Source organism: Asterias amurensis, chromosome 1, assembly GCF_032118995.1.
Source record: "Asterias amurensis chromosome 1, ASM3211899v1".
Taxonomy (NCBI): Eukaryota; Metazoa; Echinodermata; class Asteroidea; order Forcipulatida; family Asteriidae; genus Asterias; species Asterias amurensis.
Genome location: NC_092648.1, coordinates 26,766,099 through 26,783,599, shown reverse-complemented (window position 1 = coordinate 26,783,599; position 17,501 = coordinate 26,766,099). Strand labels below are relative to the sequence as shown.

The 17,501-nt window shown below is 39.2% G+C and overlaps 1 protein-coding gene across 1 annotated transcript; it reads left to right on the top strand.

The window, feature by feature from the left end:
* The first annotated feature begins 672 nt into the window (after positions 1 to 672).
* Positions 673 to 12,097, top strand: LOC139934896 (depactin). The gene is made up of 3 exons (XM_071929320.1): positions 673 to 815; positions 5,421 to 5,716; positions 9,942 to 12,097. Exons 1-3 carry the CDS (start codon positions 813 to 815, stop codon positions 10,096 to 10,098), a joined length of 456 nt encoding a protein of 151 aa, XP_071785421.1. The 5' UTR covers positions 673 to 812; the 3' UTR covers positions 10,099 to 12,097.
* The last annotated feature ends 5,404 nt before the right edge of the window (positions 12,098 to 17,501 follow it).

Sequence of the window (17,501 nt, the reverse complement as noted above, 5' to 3'; positions counted from 1 at the left end):
CCAGCAGTGCAAACCGTTGTGTCAACGTGACATTAGTGCTGCAGGTACAGCCAATCAAAAGTGTCCAGTCCTTATTTGGTGAAAATGAAGTTGATGCCTCGCCCATCAAGTGACGTAATGCCATGCTGTGGTGGGCGTGCGGGGTAGACTGGCCCCTTCTATCTGGCTTGCCGAAAAAGTGATGAAGGCTCTGGGTAGTGCGTTGAATTTATTTAAAACATCGGCAATGCATTTAGCTGGTTCGCGCAATATTGGTTTAAGTTATGTCTTCCCTTGTTGTAACCAGCTAAGGTCAAAGTTTAATATTCGTGAATCGTCCAGCCCAGTACATGCAGTTTTAAAAGGGCGGCGCCAGATCTTCGAACTGAGCTGAAATGTTGATCGACATCATCCCCAGTGTTTAAAGCATAAAATATTGGTTTCCGATATTTTTTTTAATGCAATGACGCATTAAGATTATGACTTGCGACCAAATATTTTGGTGGTAAAAACAACTAAATAATGTACTTTCTATGTCCATGCATTGGCTCTATTTGCAGACTGCATATTAATACGCGTAAATCACCAGACTGGTTGAGACAGGCATTCCCATTGGTTAATCTTGTGTAATTTCTCTGCACCTTGGTGGATCGATCCAATCAAATGTGCGGTGATATAAAAGCGGTTCTTATAGTCATCCTATTTTATTTCATTGCTCCTCCGCGCACTTTAAGTATCCGCACGTTCTTTTCGTCTCTTTCCGTCGTGTGAATCCAGGAAGAAGTTTTAAGTCCATCCTTCTCCGTGTAGAAAGCGACAATTAATAAATCAAAATGGTAAGTTAGAAAGTACATCATGGACTTTCGAAAACAAAGGAATGTCACATTTATTTTGTTTGTAAAAGTATTGCATATTTTAGTTAGTAATTTTAATAATGTGGAGGCAAGTCATGATTGCATGTCGTGTCATCGAGGGTGGAACCGGTCACGGCAACATCGCACCGTAGACGGGACAGTGTCACTGTACTACCTCCATGACCTCAATAGACACAACATTCCAAGTAAAACTGGGAAACTGTGCCCCTTTTTTTAAATTGTGACATCTGGCATGTCTGGGTGAAATGGCAATTGGTAAAATGGGAAAATTTTCCGGATCCTGCCACCACTTTTTCATTCGTTGTATGAGAGTTCAGTCGGGGGAGAGTCGATGAGATTCTTTTTTTTTTTTTTTTTTAAATCGGTGAAAACAAAAACTGGTGGCCTGGTGGTACTTCTGGAAACTATAAGGGGATAACTTTCCGTATGGCGCCACCACTTTTTCACTCATTTTACAAAAAGGGATATATCAATCAGGTAAATTAGATACTATATTATTTTATTTCGAATGAAAAAGTGGTGGCGCCATACGGAAACTTTTCCTACAGTCCTACACCACCAGAAACTTTCACCACACACTCGATATACATTCATTCATGATGCTTGTATGGCCTTTTTGTTGAGTTAAATAAAAGAAACATCTTTGTTTTTCTGCTGCATCGCACGTTTTTCGACTTCTCAATATGCTCGACGCTTTATCTTTTGATCACTTGTTCACCAAGTGCTGTACACGTTGGCACCAGCCTACTCGCTTGCCAAACTGCCGAGCCACGACCGAGTTTGACTAAACCATTCTGTAGAAGGGGTGTTATGCGGCAGTGCGTGTGCGCTATATGCATGAACAGCGGGCATCGTAAGCGGGCAGCGCGCCCGTCTTGCCACCAGTATCTAGCCAGATTTCAAGCCATCCATGATTGGGTGCTACATCTTTAGAGCGGCATCTACCGGCAGCTTGTATAAGATTAGTAGTTGCGATAACGTAACCCTGCTCCCAATGGCCGACGGGCTAGAGGGTTACGAGATCGGTTCGAGTGGCAACGGTTAATCTGGTCCACACGTACAATTTCGACAGCTAGTCACCAGATTTGCCCCATTTTTACCACTTTCAAAAATCATTACACAAAATCTGAGGGTACGAACCTAATCCCCAATGTCTAATGAACACTCAAAACACCATTGAGAAAATATTTTTGAAGAAAAAAAGCAAAAACTTACCAGATCTGGGAGCGAATTCCCAGGTTTATATTTTGAAACTGTCGCATCGCTTTGCAAACGGGGCTATTAAACCATTCTGTGAAAAAGGTGTTACAATGTTGCAGTGCGTGTGCGCGCTGTCCGTTTGCATTGCACGCCGTTCACTAGTGCTGGGCGAATAGTGAAATTTTGTTATTCGGATACCCCGGATATTCGAATAGGTTTTTTTGCTCGCCGTTAGAGGGCGCTATCTAAAAATAAAAATAAAAAATTAACTTTTTTTTTATTTTTTTTCGCTAGAGGGCGCTGTTTGTTTGTGAATGAGATAATTTGGGCGGATTGATATCAGTTTTAGACAGTGTCACTCGGTTCATTCATAAAAATGACCGGATCTAATTCAAAGATGGCGTTTTGCTTTTTCTTTTGATCGTGGATGACTCTACCAGACATGCCAACTAGTACGTTTTTCCCGTATTTCGTACGGGTTTTTGTAAAAAACACGGGTGTACGGGTTTTGCAAAAAAAATACGGTTTTGAGCATCGCCACCGCAAAAATACAATTTTATCCCAGTTGGCCGTCGTGCCCTTTTTTAACTCAAGTTCAATATTTTTTTATTGACACAAATAAGTTTCGGCCGACTACTTACGGCCGATAATGATTATCCAGTGAACTCTATTATTCCACGGGGGTATTCCTTATTCAACTTTCACCACACATCGAGCGAGCGCAACGGAGATTCCCTCGCATCCATCATTGCACGCACGCTAGTAGCACAAACCTGCATTGCTTACTACACACCAGTTTATCTGGCGTCCCGATTTCACAGGGAACCAGTCTAACACAATTCATTGAACAACAGAGGGCGCTGTTGTCAAATGGCCTTATATGGTATCGGTCGTTTTGTGAACGGACGAATCGAGTTTGCAAAAGAATTTTTTGCCAAAATAAAGACGCAAAAGATATAGAGCGCCTGAAGCGAGATTTTTATAAGATAAATTTAAGAACTATGCCCCCAAATGCAACAAACGAAACTTTTTGGGATGATTTGTTATTATTTTTTGTCTTCTTCATTGAAATTAAATTAGTTTTGTTTTGTACTTGTCTTCTTTTGACAAAGAAAATGATATTTAATTAATTGACAAGGGTTTTTATATGAATAGGATATGATTAATCAATGTCTTTAAGATATGATTTATCAATATCTTTTTTTTCATACAAAACCTGTTCCATTGGGTTATAACCACCCGTAGGGAAACCTCTGCCCAATGTTTTTTTTTTTTTTTTTTTTTTTTAATTTTTTTTTTTTTTTTTTTTTTTTTTTTTTTTTTTTTTTCTTCAAGTTTTAATTTACTGGTTTAATTAGGCTGTTTGATAACTTAATGGCCTTCACACCTTCTCTATTTTGCCTGTCTCGGGGCTTAAAACTACGTTTACGCGTGTTTAAAAAAAAAATACAGGTTTTTGATGCAAAATACAGGTTTTGGGGTTTCAGAATACAGTTTTGTGATCCCAGAGGTTGGCATGTCTGCTCTACGTGAAGGAAAACTTTTGTAATCTTTGAACAAATTACGTCAGAAATGTCATTGTTTTAACTCTTCACGGAGGTGAGCATAGTTAAATACTTAATTTATGCTGTTTTATGCTGTCTTAATAGAAGTTTCATTAGGATTCAGACAAAACATTCATGTCAGTTGTCGCCCGACGTCCGCGGATATTCGGATATTAAAGAATATCCGGTTACTTGGTTGTAATTACAGAACTATCCGGTTTATAAATAGCTATTCGCGCCCTATGTGGATATCCGGTTAAGAAAAAAAAGGCATTCGCGGTTACGGATAGGAAAACCTATTCGCCATTAACCGGATATTCGAATAATTCGCCCAGGCCTACCGTTCACTCACAATGGCGCGCACGCACTGCAGTACGTGTTGGACCAGATTAATCGTTGCCAATCGAACCTATCTCGTAACCCTCCGGCCTGGCGGACGTCAGGAGGAGGGTTACGTTATCGCAACTATAAGATTAGTTGCAATAACGTAACCCTCCTCCTGTCTGCCGCCAGGCCGGAGGGTTACAAGATTCTGTTGATCAGCAATTGACAACGCGTATAATTTCGACAGCTAGTCACCAGATTTGCCCCATTTTTACCACTTTTAAAAATCATGACACAAATTCTGAGGGCACAATGTTGATCCTCAATGTCTAATGAACACTCAAAACACCATTGAGAAAATATTTTTGAAGAAAAAGGACAAAAACTTACCAGATCCCGGAGCGAATTCCCAGGTTTATATTTTGAACTTGTCGTATCGCTTTGCAAATGCTTATTTTGTTGTCGAATGGGCACACAAATGTTGAAATATTAACATTTGCATTAAACTGATTTTTTTTTTCTTTTTTTTTTTTTTCATCACCCATTCTCATGCCTGAATTGTCAAATGGCCAATTACAGCGTGCAGAATGGTTTTATGGACCTGATCTGTTGTACTGCACATTCACCATGTGTTGTGTATGCATTAGGCCTGGGCGAATTATTCGAATATCCGGTTAATGGCGAATAGGTTTTCCTATCCGTAACCGCGAATGCCTTTTTTTTCTTAACCGGATATCCGCATAGGGCGCAAATACCTCTATACAAACCGGATAATTCTGTTAAACAACCGAGTAACCGGATATTCTTTAACTACCCGAATATCCGCGGACGTCGGGCGACAACGGATATAAATGTTTTGTCTGAATCCTTATGAAACTTCTGTTAAGACAGCATAAAACAGTATAAATTAAGTATTTAACTATGCTCACCTCCGTGAAGAGTTAAAACAATGACATTTCTGACGTAATTTGTCCAAAGATTACACAAGTTTTCCTTCACGTAGAGTCAATTACGATCAAAAGAAAAAGCAAATCGCCATCTTTAAATTAGATCCGGTCATTTTTATGAATGAACCGAGTGACTCTGTCTAAAACTAATATCAATCCGCCCATAAGATCTCATTCACAAACGAACATCGCCTCTATTGCCAAAAAAAATCTATTTTTTTTATATATTTTTTTTAAATAGTGCCCTCTCGTGGCGAAAAAAATTATTTGAGTATCCGGTTAATTTCGGATAGTTGGCCAGCGGTATCCGAATAACAAAATTTCACTATTCGCCCAGCACTAGTATGCATGGATGACCGGCGGGCGGTGGGATGTGCATCTGTGTTTTAATGTTTGTATACTTAAATTAATGTTCACGCTCCATATCAAGACTTTTTTATTTGAAAAACTATTTTAAGTGTTTTAAATAAAGAGGGATTAGGTTTTTGAAATTTGATTGAAAGTCAACAACCTGAAGATTATTAGGAAATCCTGTTTTTGTGTTTTTCCAGCCACAATCAGGAACAGCACTAGACGAGAATGTCAAGGAAGAGATCAGAGCATTCAAAATGGATCAATCGAAAGTCAAGGTTCCATGGATGCTTTTGGAAATAGTGCAGAATGACGACCGCATCGATGTTGTCAAGGTTACCAAAAAAGCCGGCCCCTCTGATAATTTGGAAACCCTCCGGGAAGAACTTAAACAAAGAGAAGTGGTATATTTTGTATTGGACTATGAACCATCAGAGGAGAAGAGAGCTAAACACAATATCCCCAAAGGCAAGACTTACCCATTGACATGCTTTTGGTAAGTAAATTTTCTGACTTGTTATAGCAAATGAATATTGACCCCCTTTTCTGCTTAATTTTAAGCAGTTCCGTATGTACGCATTTCCTGTTGGGATTGAGTCAAAACAATGGGAAAACAAAGAGAACTTCTTGATTTACCGGATCCACAAACATGTGTGGGTGGGCCTATGGGAGCGCCACAATGGACCCCAGAAGGGAATTCATACAGTCATCCACAAGAGAATTCTTTAGAGAAGGGAATAATAGAAAAACAATTGCAGGACCCTACAAAGATGACTTGTATGGTTGTGTGTAAGTGTGTGGTTGGGCAAGCATTATAATTATTTGCAGTGTGGACCTAAGAACAATAGAGGTCCACAAATGTCAAAGTTTTAAAAACTATGTGGACTTTCCCCATGCGTCCAGACAGTGTTTTCATCAGTGCTGCAGAATATGTTTTTTAAAAGTGCCAGTACAAAGAAATGTACACAAAGGGCATGTAACATAGAGCTGGGTGTGTGTTAGACCTGGCGACCTTACTAGGCCTGGGCGAATGAATATCTGGTTAATGGCGAATAGGTTTTCCTATACGTAACCGCGAATGCCTTTTTTTTTCTTAACCGGATATCCGCAATGGGGGCGTATACCCATTTATAAACCGGATAGTCCTGTAATTACAACCAAGTAACCGGATATTCTTTAATATCCGAATATCCGCGGACGTCGGGCGACAACTGATTGGAATGTTTTGTCTGAATCCTCAAGAAACTTCTATTAAGACAGCATAAAACAGCATAAATTAAGTATTTAACTATGCTCACCTCCGTGAAGAGTTAAAACAATGACATTTCTGACGTGATTGTTCAAAGATCACGAAAGTTTTCTTTCACGTACAGTCAATTAGCAAATCACCATCTTTAAATCAGATCCGGTTATTTTTATGAATGAACCGAGTGACACTGTCTAAAATTAATATCAATCCGTCCATAAGATCTCATTCACAAACAAACAGCGCCCCTTTTTTTTTTCTTTTTTTTAGCGCCCTCTATCGGCGAAACAAATTATTTGAGTATCCGGTTAACTACGAATAGTTGGCCAGCGGTAACCGAATACCAAAATTTTACTATTCGCCAAGCACTAGGCCTTACACTTTCGTATACTTCAGTGACGTCCTGGATATCAGGGCCCATTTCTGGGGCGGAAAATTTTAAAAGCTTATAAGTCAAATCTTAGTTATTCTTCACAAATCCGTCATTTTCATGAAATAATGCAGATTCCAACGTTAAGGAATTCCCTTTCTTTGTTCGTACTCTAACAGTCTGCCGTGTGTATGCATGACGCAAGACGAGCGAATCTTGTGTTGCGTTTGCGTGTTAACGCGGTGCAGTCAAGATACGGTGACCAAGAATTCATGCGTCTTGCATCATGCGTCTTGCATCATGCGTCTTGCACGTGAATGTATCATGCCTGAAAAGGGGACAACAATGGCTCAATCGCACGCTAAAAACAATTTTACTCGGTTATCTGCTGCCACAACCATTACAAAAAAGGTTACCTATTTGCTTCCACATTTTGTGTCCCTCACATCTTTGTACATCCTTCAAGACAACAGCCTTATTGAATGCGCAGTTAAGGGATTGCTGTTGCTTGCCTGGAATTTAATTTTTTAGAGGGCAAGGCCATTTTCATTTTAAAAAGGGCACTTCCATTGGAAAGCTAAAAGTCTATGGGAAACTTTAGAAGGGGCACCTTGGCCAAGACCGGGGCAACAGAGGCCTTGGCTTTATGGCTTTCCTGGCCTGGGTGAAATTCCAGACTTGTTGTTGCACGTGTCTGGAATTCCTTTAGCACTATGCAGGCTCATCCAATCCATACTCACTATTACGTAGTGGGATTGTGTGGTTTGTGATTGCTTTGGTTGATTATTGGGGGGAAGGTGGTGTACAGTAAGCGTAGCTGCAACGCTATGGGGGATGCGTCGTGTAGTTTTCAGTTGACAAACTGGTGCTAATTCTTTAAGCATTTTGTTACTTTCTTGTGAATTTCATAGAAATTGTAGAATTTTTCGTTATCTGCTTTGTTGGCAGACTAGACTACCTCATGCGCTGCCCCCAAAAAAATTTAGTATCCGTATGTAGACAGATAATCTCTTTGCTCGGATTGGGAGATATTTTCAGCAATCATAGTCACCCGAACATTGAAATATAACAATAAGCCGTAGAAGATCATGTTAATTAATTCAGTTCAGCTGGTGAAGACTTTATTTATAAAATATTGTAAGACAGGCTTATAAATTGGGTAGCATGGGCAAAAATAGTGAATAATTCTGCACACAGCTTGGCGCCCTCAACTCACTCTTGAAATGAGTGCGTTTTCATGGTCATAACTAGGCCTGGGCGAATAATTTGAATATCCGGTTAATGGCGAATATGTTTTCCTATCCGTAACTGCGAGTGCCTTTTTTTCTTAACCGGATATCCGCAAGGGGCGCGAATACCTATTTATAAACCGGATAGTCGTGTAATTACAACCAAGTAACCGGATATTCCTATTATCCGCGATCGTCGGGGCGACAACTGATAGGAATGTTTTGTCTGAATCCTTATGAAACTTCTATTAAGACAGCATAAAGCAACATAAATTAATGAAACTTCTATTAAGACAGCATAAAGCAACATAAATTATGTATTTAACTATGCTCACCTGCGTGAAGAGTTAAAACAATGACAAATTTTGACGTAATTTGTACAAAGATTATGAAAATTTTCCTTACGTAGAGTCAATCACGATCAAAAGAAAAAGCAAATCGTCATCTTTAAATTAGATCCGGTTATTTTTATGAATGAACCAAGGATTTTTTTTTTTAAGCGCCCTCTAGCGGCGGGAAAAAGGTATTCGAATATCCGGTTTATTTCGGAAAGTTGGCCAGCGGTTAACCGAATACAGAGTTTCACTATTCGCCCAGCACTAGTCATAACCAATAACTGGCCAGTAGTTTACCGAAACAGTTATTGGCTGCAGCAGTGAAAACATGTTCTGCCCCACGTTCTCAAATTGTGCAAACCATTCCTACACAATCATCAATTTGCTTATTATTCCTGCATGATCATTAAATTGCTCCACAAATTTCTACACAAACAACACCACTGATCTTGAATTAAAATCCCACAAATGGCATGATCGCCTGAAAGCTTCTACTGGGAATGAAAGTTTCAGATTCACGGCCGTGTAATTTTCTTATACTGCTCTCTGATCAGAGGTTTTGCCCTTTAAGGCCTTGAGTTTGTTTTAACATCCATATAAATGTCAAGATCGGGCCCCTGATGGACAATGTACATGTCAAATATTAAGTCTTGGACACAAGGATCTGTTCATCGGCTAAAGATGTAGTAAGGTCTCCTTCCAACACAGACAAAAAATGCAGGCGAAACGCGGTTCGAAAATGTACTTCTGGGTACCAACCACTGTACACACATTATACTAATGGTCAATCTTTGATTAATACAAGTGTGATTTTAAAGTGCATTGAAACGGTGGTTTGTGCTCAGCATAATTTTTTTCCAAGATTTTTTTCGAGCGCTGATGATTTTGCCTGGACACCCGATAACTTTGTCTTTTGAACGGGCGCATTTGGTACTTTGGTGAGGGCATCTATCTGAAATCGCTTCTTGTGAATTCCGACCTCCAAATATTTATCAGTTTGAATTTTTCTCCCATTATATATATTGATTGCATCAGAAGATACTTAGAACTTATTATTTTTAGCATGAATTCAACCATCGTTTATGTTACAGTTAAACCCTGCAACAACAAAAATAACCGCAAGGCATCCTTCAGATTTCAGGAGATTTTTTGCATCAATGAAGAAATAGATACATACTGTAACGAACAAAACACATGGTTGTTAACTTGTTTCTCATCTGGTGAAATTGGTCTTAATATGCGGAAAAAGTCATAGGGAATTGCTAATTCAGGAGGTTTCTTATAAGACAGCAACTGTCACAGTTTTTCCTTGCAATGGTATTTCCTTGCCATTTCAGGCCTGGATCTACATGGAGGCCTTGGCCACTGTTGCACTTGGTATTGGTCTTGGTGCCCTTAAAAAATTTTCCCATTGACTTTCAGACTTTCCAATGGAAGTGCCCTGTGCAAAATGATAATGGCCTTGCCCTTTCAACATGTCCAAAAATGAAATTCCAGGCCTGCATTAAAAACTTCTTATTTTTGTTGTCTCTTCCTTTCAGGTCAATGGAAACTGCCAACATCAAGCTTAAAATGAAGTACTCATCCACAGTCGGAACACTGAAGTCGGCAACTAGTACGTTGAAAACGTACCTCGAAGCTCACGATTTCGACGATCTCAGTGAAGAAGCCATCGGAGATAAGATTAAGAATTTTTAAGATCAATGCTAAATAGCTCGTCCATGTAGCATTCTTTTATGGTTATGGATAGTACATGTAGTATGATCGGTGACTATGAGGGGAGGTTAAGAAGCTGTTATATATGTTGTACAAAATACAACCATTCTCCACAAAGCAAAGAGTGTTAATTTGTTTTACTTTCCCAATGTGCATTTTATCATACATCTGTGTGTTGCAAACACCAACGCTTTTTAGAAAAGGGTTGGGCGTTTGTCCTGGTGAATCGTGGGGAGGGTGTGTATTTCTAAATATATAGTATATTGAAAACAAAAACAAGAATTTTTTCTTGAAGGTCAAACCCCAGGTATAAATATATATTGACGGTGGTTGGCATGCTTTGTTTTAGTAGTTAACAATTTTTTTACAACAAAAAAACTAAAATGTCGGCCACAAATGTTGTAACCCATCTCATAACGTTTCCTAATACATGTTCCTCAATGAACTGAGAAATCTGCAATTGGGTTTTCTCTCCATGTGTAGTGGAATAAGAATGCTATTGTGTATGTCATAATCATTTTCTTTTATTCAAATGGGTGGAACTGCTTTGCCTTATCAGAGATATCTCTAACTTATAATATTGGGCAGCCATGCTTAAGACACATGCAATGTTCACCCCCACTTGATTGAATGTAACTGATTATGTAACGATTATTGTTTGGAGTGACACGCCTTTTGTTTTTAAGTTCATTTCTCCTACGCTCCATTTACTGTCGAAATTTAAAAGTTTTGGGTGCCAGTTGTTAAAATTGTATAGAATCATCAAGCCATGTTCTGTTAACATTTTGTTGATTTGATTCAAATATATTAGGTAACAGATATCAACAAATTGGTGTATATGGTTCAATCATCATTTGAAGAAAAAATTATGCCAAATTATGACTTTGATTGACCTCTAAAAAATAAGCTTAAAATTTGAGCAGATCCAACAGTTGACAATTTAACAATACTTATTCTGAAAGTTAACATGTTTACAGATAGATTTAGAAATGCTGAGAGATTGACTACGGCCTGTAGTTTTTGGAAGTTTTACAGATAGTTTATCTTGTGCTAGAAAGTGAAAAACAAGCCCCCCCCCCCCAACATCCAGGTCATATTGATGACTGATTTTCTCACACACCAGGGTGGTTATTTTCAACTCGAGCATAAATTATCTGCAAAATTGCAAAATAGCAAATGGCTCATCTTTAAAGTGTAAACTGAAGGGAAAAAAAATCTTAACAAATGTAAAATATAAAATAAAATGGGTGTGCGTTGAAAAAATACAGGAAGGACTGCAGGGCAATGTGTTTCCGCCAGGTTTATGCATGATTTAAGTTTGCATTGCGAGAAGAAATAACATTTCTTTGCGCAATGTAATCACGCACTTGTGAATGGGTATGACTGTAGTCTTTCCTGTATTATGAATCTACACGAGCTACCACCAAAGCATCACTGTGTTTGTGAGCATGTGTACTTTGCCTAAGTTCTCATATGAAGCGTTACTAGCAGTCTAGCCTGTGAGGGGTTGGTTTGTCAATATTTGTTTTGTGGGAACACAATGGTGGATACTATGAATATTACCTTGTCTGGGAAAACAGTTGTCTTTTTTAAGGAAACTTAACTCAATGTGGTGTCACAGGCCCCTTATAAATGTACCCTACTGCTTTGCGTTTGCTTGCTTCAGTTCTCTTTAAAGAGATCCATGCCACCCAAAGAAAATCAAACATGATAAGTGTCTACTAACATATAATTTATAGGCCTACTAGATAAAATATTTCTTCCTAACACACATTACGGCTACTCTCATAAGATCAACTTAAAAATGAGAATATTTGAGTCAGATTTGTTCAAGTAATTATGGAAATTATATGATAAGTTTTGATGGAGTATGCTCAAATTGTATGTTCTTTTATATACTTAGTTAATACATGTAGTTTGTAATCCGCTTTATATTAAAATGGCCTCCGCATCCATTCATATGTATGCACAAAGTCTCACACTTTTTCATTTTCAATGTGTCATTTTTCATTTAGTGAAGTGTGTTTATCGTGGACTAATAGGCTTCTCGTTTTCAGACAGTGGTTTTGGGCAGAGGTGTAAAGTCAACTATGCATAAATAATGAGTCTTGGGAGCCTTTTATTTTACACTGTGTGAAAGATTACCTAGAAGGTCATTTTCTTGCAATGAGTTGGAATGGTTGGCCTGGGTCATTTGCATTAATTAGGTGGCTCATTCTGATAAAACAATGCACAAAATAACTTGCTTAATTTTTTTGTATAAAGGTATTTAGACACTTTATTTTACAGCCATTGTTTTTTACCACTGAACATTGGATTATGAATACATATGTTTCATTGAGCATGCCGAACTGTACCTTCAGCATGGCAGTTCCCTTAGTCTATGATGTCATAATCTACAGTTAAACATTTTAGTCGACTGTAACTAAGGGAATCGATGTAGGGTGAAGATGTTTTCACATGCAAAAATTCTAATTGTTCAGCGATTTCTTTCAACACAACACCCCTCCAGACTCCAGCTATGAAATGGTAAAGCCCTCCGTCGCCCTCGGGTAAACAACTCCTTATAAGGGAATGCTCTCGGGTAAACAATTCCTTATAAGGGAATGCTGTGTGGTCGCGTGATGTGGCACAACTTTCGGCCGTTGCTCTCGACCAATAGGTATGAAGAAACTGTCTTATAAGAACAGGTGCAAGCTCGCGTGTTACGCCCATGTTTCAACACTTTTTACTGGTCATAAACAAAGGTTTATACACACCCACGTGACGCGCTCTTCACCAATAGGTATAGCGAAACTGAGGTATTTATGAATAAATAATGATGGACCGCAATAATGAAATACCAGATAATATTGTATGGCCCCAACAATTTGTATTTACAAGTATTGAATGAAATGAGAAAAAGATACAACCACGCCTAGAGTTGCATAAATAAAATCACAGGGATCTCTGTGGAGGAAATAAAGATAATTTAATAAGGAAATAGTCGTCAGTATGAGGAAACAAGATAAACCATTTCCAAACTTGCGTTATAAATGCCTGGTGTACAATGTATTGTGCATGTCCATGCATAGGATGATTACATGACCTGAAGTTGCAAGCAGAAAATACTGCTTACTTAGCAAAGGATTTAGCTAAGCAAACAAAAGGTTAGGGCACAACAGTTTAGGCTTTTAAGCAATAATTTCTGCTCAACAATGTCATGAACATGGGCCCACTAACACCTTTGTGCTATATCCTCCCCCCCCCCCCCCCCCACACACACACACACAATCACATCTACATATTTACCAGTGTAATTTCTGCCAGGACAAAATTGATTCTGTTCTTTTTTTCTTTTCTATTTTTATCTCACTTCACTATATAGATTAAAATTTGTTGAGAAAAATACTACCATGATGATTCACTGTGATTCAACTTCTATAAAGGCCAAATTTGCATTGTTCAATCATGAATGAACTCGGCCCAATATTAGAATGGGGGCCAACCACTTGTTGGTAATACATGTACAGTGTATATACTAAGGGGCTTGTATAGAAGGAAAGAATCTTCCACCAGCAGGCTTCAACCTCGCAAGTGGTCCGTTATCGGTTCTTTCTAAAGTCGTGGGAAATCATTTCAGAAGTCAACACATTGCTGTTTTTGTCGTCATAAAAAGGGGGTGGTTGTTCCATTCTTGTTTGGTTTGGAAACACACACAAAATGCACACATTTTAATGTGGATGAGTCATATTACATGTCCATGGGTATAGGTCATCGCACCCGTGAATCATGCACAAAATGAGTTACACACAAAAGTTAAAGTGTCATGAACATTCATAATTATACCGTTTGGCTTTGAAGAAATAGGGTTGTAAGCTTTTTGGAGGGAAAAGATTCGCTATCTTAAAGTAAAATAGCCAGTCGTGGATTTATCTGTTGGGTGCGTAGGGCATCGATAGCAGCATCGGAAATCCGTCCCACCAGCCTGTGCCCATTTTCTATTTCCTTGTTTGGAAAAGGTGTGTACTATACCATCGGTGTTGTGTACTGCATGTACATATTATATGTACATGTACTAGTACGTGTAATGTGCACTTCCGCGTTCAATGTGGTGATATACGAAGGGCAAAACCACTCACGTATTCTTTTCTACAACAGAGGAAAATGTCATGAACTAAAAACGTTCATTGATGATATATGTTACTGTGTGAAGGAAGGAATAATGTGCTTCTAATGTTGACCTATTAAATATGGCCCTGTCTTTTATCGGCCGCGGCCTTGTCAAAGGCCGATGATAAAAGAAGTCTTTATTCCAACTAGGTGGGCTAGGGGTTTGGATGGCAGTTTGCTTTTGTTCTTTGTTTACCACATCACACAGGTCATTATTAGTCATCGTCTTTTCTATTGCATGGCCAAAAAAACCCACATTGTTTTATTCATAATACCATTATTTTAGTCATCAGACTGTCTTAAAAATTTAAATGATAGACTGAATTGGATTCGTGAATGATGTCCTTTAATACATGTCGTCAAATTTGCAAAATACAAGTTTTGAAGGCACTGTGTTCATGCACTTGTTCGTGATTGAGTTTATGTCGGTGCACACGCACTGATCGACCAAGCGACATTTATTCAAGGTTTTACAGTTGATGACTGAGTGCGAAGGTCGAAATAACAGTTATCGTTGTTGAAGAGGGGGATTTGTGATGTGCGCGGTCCGTTTGGGATGGGTGCGTTATGGCTGATAACAAAATCGTTCGAGGTAGGCCAACCACGAAGCTCGGTGTTTTTGATCTTGGTGGTTGGTAGCATTGTGGGGGTTTCCCCTTCTTTGACAAGCACTTCATTTTATAAATTTATGTTATGGACTCGAAGGGTTGGGTTTTGGGTGAGCCCCCCACCCCCCCCCCCCTTCTAAAGTCACCACAATAAACCAAATTCAAACAAAACTGTTATTTGATATCATCATTGGATACAAGTTGAACGTGGCTGTGAGATAATCGCTCTCAATTACCAGCAATGTTTTCATTTCAATATTTTGTTTATCTATAGGGAATCAAACAAACACGGGTGGGCCGCTCCGTCCGCCCTTGTTTGTTCGTCGGCTTATAACCACGTCATCTCACATTGTGTTACAAATCCTATCCACTCGGATCGTCTACTCAGAGAGCTCATCCCCGTGATGTTGTTACTATTTTGGGGGTTAGGCTGTCGTCGAGGGCGGTATGCTAGATAAGCGGTCGTGCTTACACTTCTGTTCTGGTGGAACTCTCTCCACGGCAACATCATCGCCTCCCCTTCAGTTGAGGTATCCAGGTGAGTGGTGACTGCTCACCTATAGACGATGTGACCTGTGACATCACATGTTTACAAAAGAGCCACAGAGCCTGGACTTCCTGCAGGCATGATTTGTACACAGCTCAATGGAAGAAAATATAAAATCTGATATTTTATTGAGATTGCACTGTCTAATTCTTATCAACTTTTGATATGATTAAAGGAGGCACATCTCAAAACTTGTCCAGCTTTTACTTTCATAACTCTTGGTTTTATGTGAAAATTATGACACAAAATGTCAACTTTACCATAGGAACAGTGTAGTACAGTGCCTGCCAGAATACTTAAAGGAACACGTTGCCTTGGATCGGACGAGTTGGTCTATAAAAAGCGTTTGTAACCGGTTTTTTTTTTCAAAATGCATATGGTTGGAAAGAAGTTTTAAAAGTAGATTACAATGATCCACACAAATTTGCCCCGAAATTGCGTGTTTTTCCGTTAACTGTGCGAACTAACACGGTCGGCCATTTATGGGAGTCAAAAATTTGACTCCCATAAATGGCCGACCGTGTTAGTCGACGAGGTAAAAGGAAAACCGTGCAATTTCGAGGCATGTTTGTGTGGATCATTGTATTCTACTTTTACATCTTTCTACTTATTTGCATTTTATAACAGACGGTTACAAACGCTTTTCAAAGACCAACTCGTCCGATCCAAGGCAACGTGTTCCTTTAAAAGAATGTACAAGGTCACACTTATTGTAAACAAGGTTCACATGTGTCTTATATACACATGCAACCCTGCACCGTTCATGGACAAGTATAGTCACTCGGCTTTACCAAGTAGAAGTAGTATCTCCGGCGGACACCTTCCCCGGGAGACCGGTGTCCTAGGGATGATTCTGTCTGCCGGAGATTCGGTCCCCATCATGGGCTGAGGAGGATGACTCAAAAGAGGGCGCTATAAGAAGAAGTTTGTACACAGTTTGCCAAATGGGGTGGGGAGGGGCGGGGGACAGATGTCCTGCCACACCGGCTCAAGTCGTCAAGCATGGGTTGCCATCTTCGGTTCAGTGTTGTTGGAACATTATATAGAAAACAAGAATCACAATCTCACTCTGGTAACTCGCTGCAATTGGCAAGTTTTTTAGGATGTTGCCCAATAAAATTTAATTCAAGAAATGTGAAGATGTGGCATCTTATGTTATGCTGTTGTCCCCAAGGAAATCTGTCCACCGGAGAGTTTGTCCCCAATTATATGAGAAATTAGCATTGGGCTATAGGGGGGAGGAGGACTATTCAAAAGAGGGGATATCAGAAGTTAGTAGTGCACATTTCGCCGTATGATGAGTGTCCCAAGGAAATCTGTCATGGTGCTATTAGGGGGCCAGTGCGCGACACGACACATTCGTCGCCTAATAATTCCTCTCTAGCTCTCTTGAAACAGCTGCGTGCTCCATTTTCAAGTTCCTTCAGCCAGGTGCATGTTCCTCATAATGATCTACATGTTGTTCGATTTGATGCCAGCATAGAGTAAGGACAGACACTCTATGTGGTATATTCTAAGGGAGGATCAGGACGTCCCTTACATTACATTAGTCAAGTGACACCTTGGCCAAAATAAATATCATTGAGCTGCCTAGCAAAAACATTAATTTCTAAGCATGACATTTCTTCCTTGAAAAAAAAACAAAAACAGAATTACAAACCAAATGTTCATGTGATTTTCAGGATATATTTAACCATACAACAGCTGAATATCAATAACAAGCAATATGCAACAAATATAAATTTGGCTGGTAACCCTATTTTGAAGGAAGAAGTTTAATGTAAAGCAAATTAATGTTGGTGCGTTGCAGCTGAAATTGGGCACTGTTCGTTGGGCCACTCTCCGTTCTTTACCTACTAGGTAAGCACTGGTTGTTCCATGCAAATGAAATCTTTCCTTTCAAACACAATATTCAACCTACAACCTCCCATTACAGTTAACCGTAACTCCCGTTGACCCCATTTACACCCTGTTAGATAACTTTGTCAAGGAAACTCAGGATTCGAACCCATACCCATTGACTTTTAAGTTAAAAACTACACACATAAAAAGTTGAATTCAAAGCGCTAAACCGCTCG

What these genes read in the sequence shown, in the direction of transcription:
- LOC139934896 (XM_071929320.1), top strand. An exon ending in TACCCATTGACATGCTTTTG is followed by an intron (nt 5,717 to 9,941) that starts GTAAGTAAATTT and finishes TCTTCCTTTCAG; the next exon opens with GTCAATGGAAACTGCCAACA.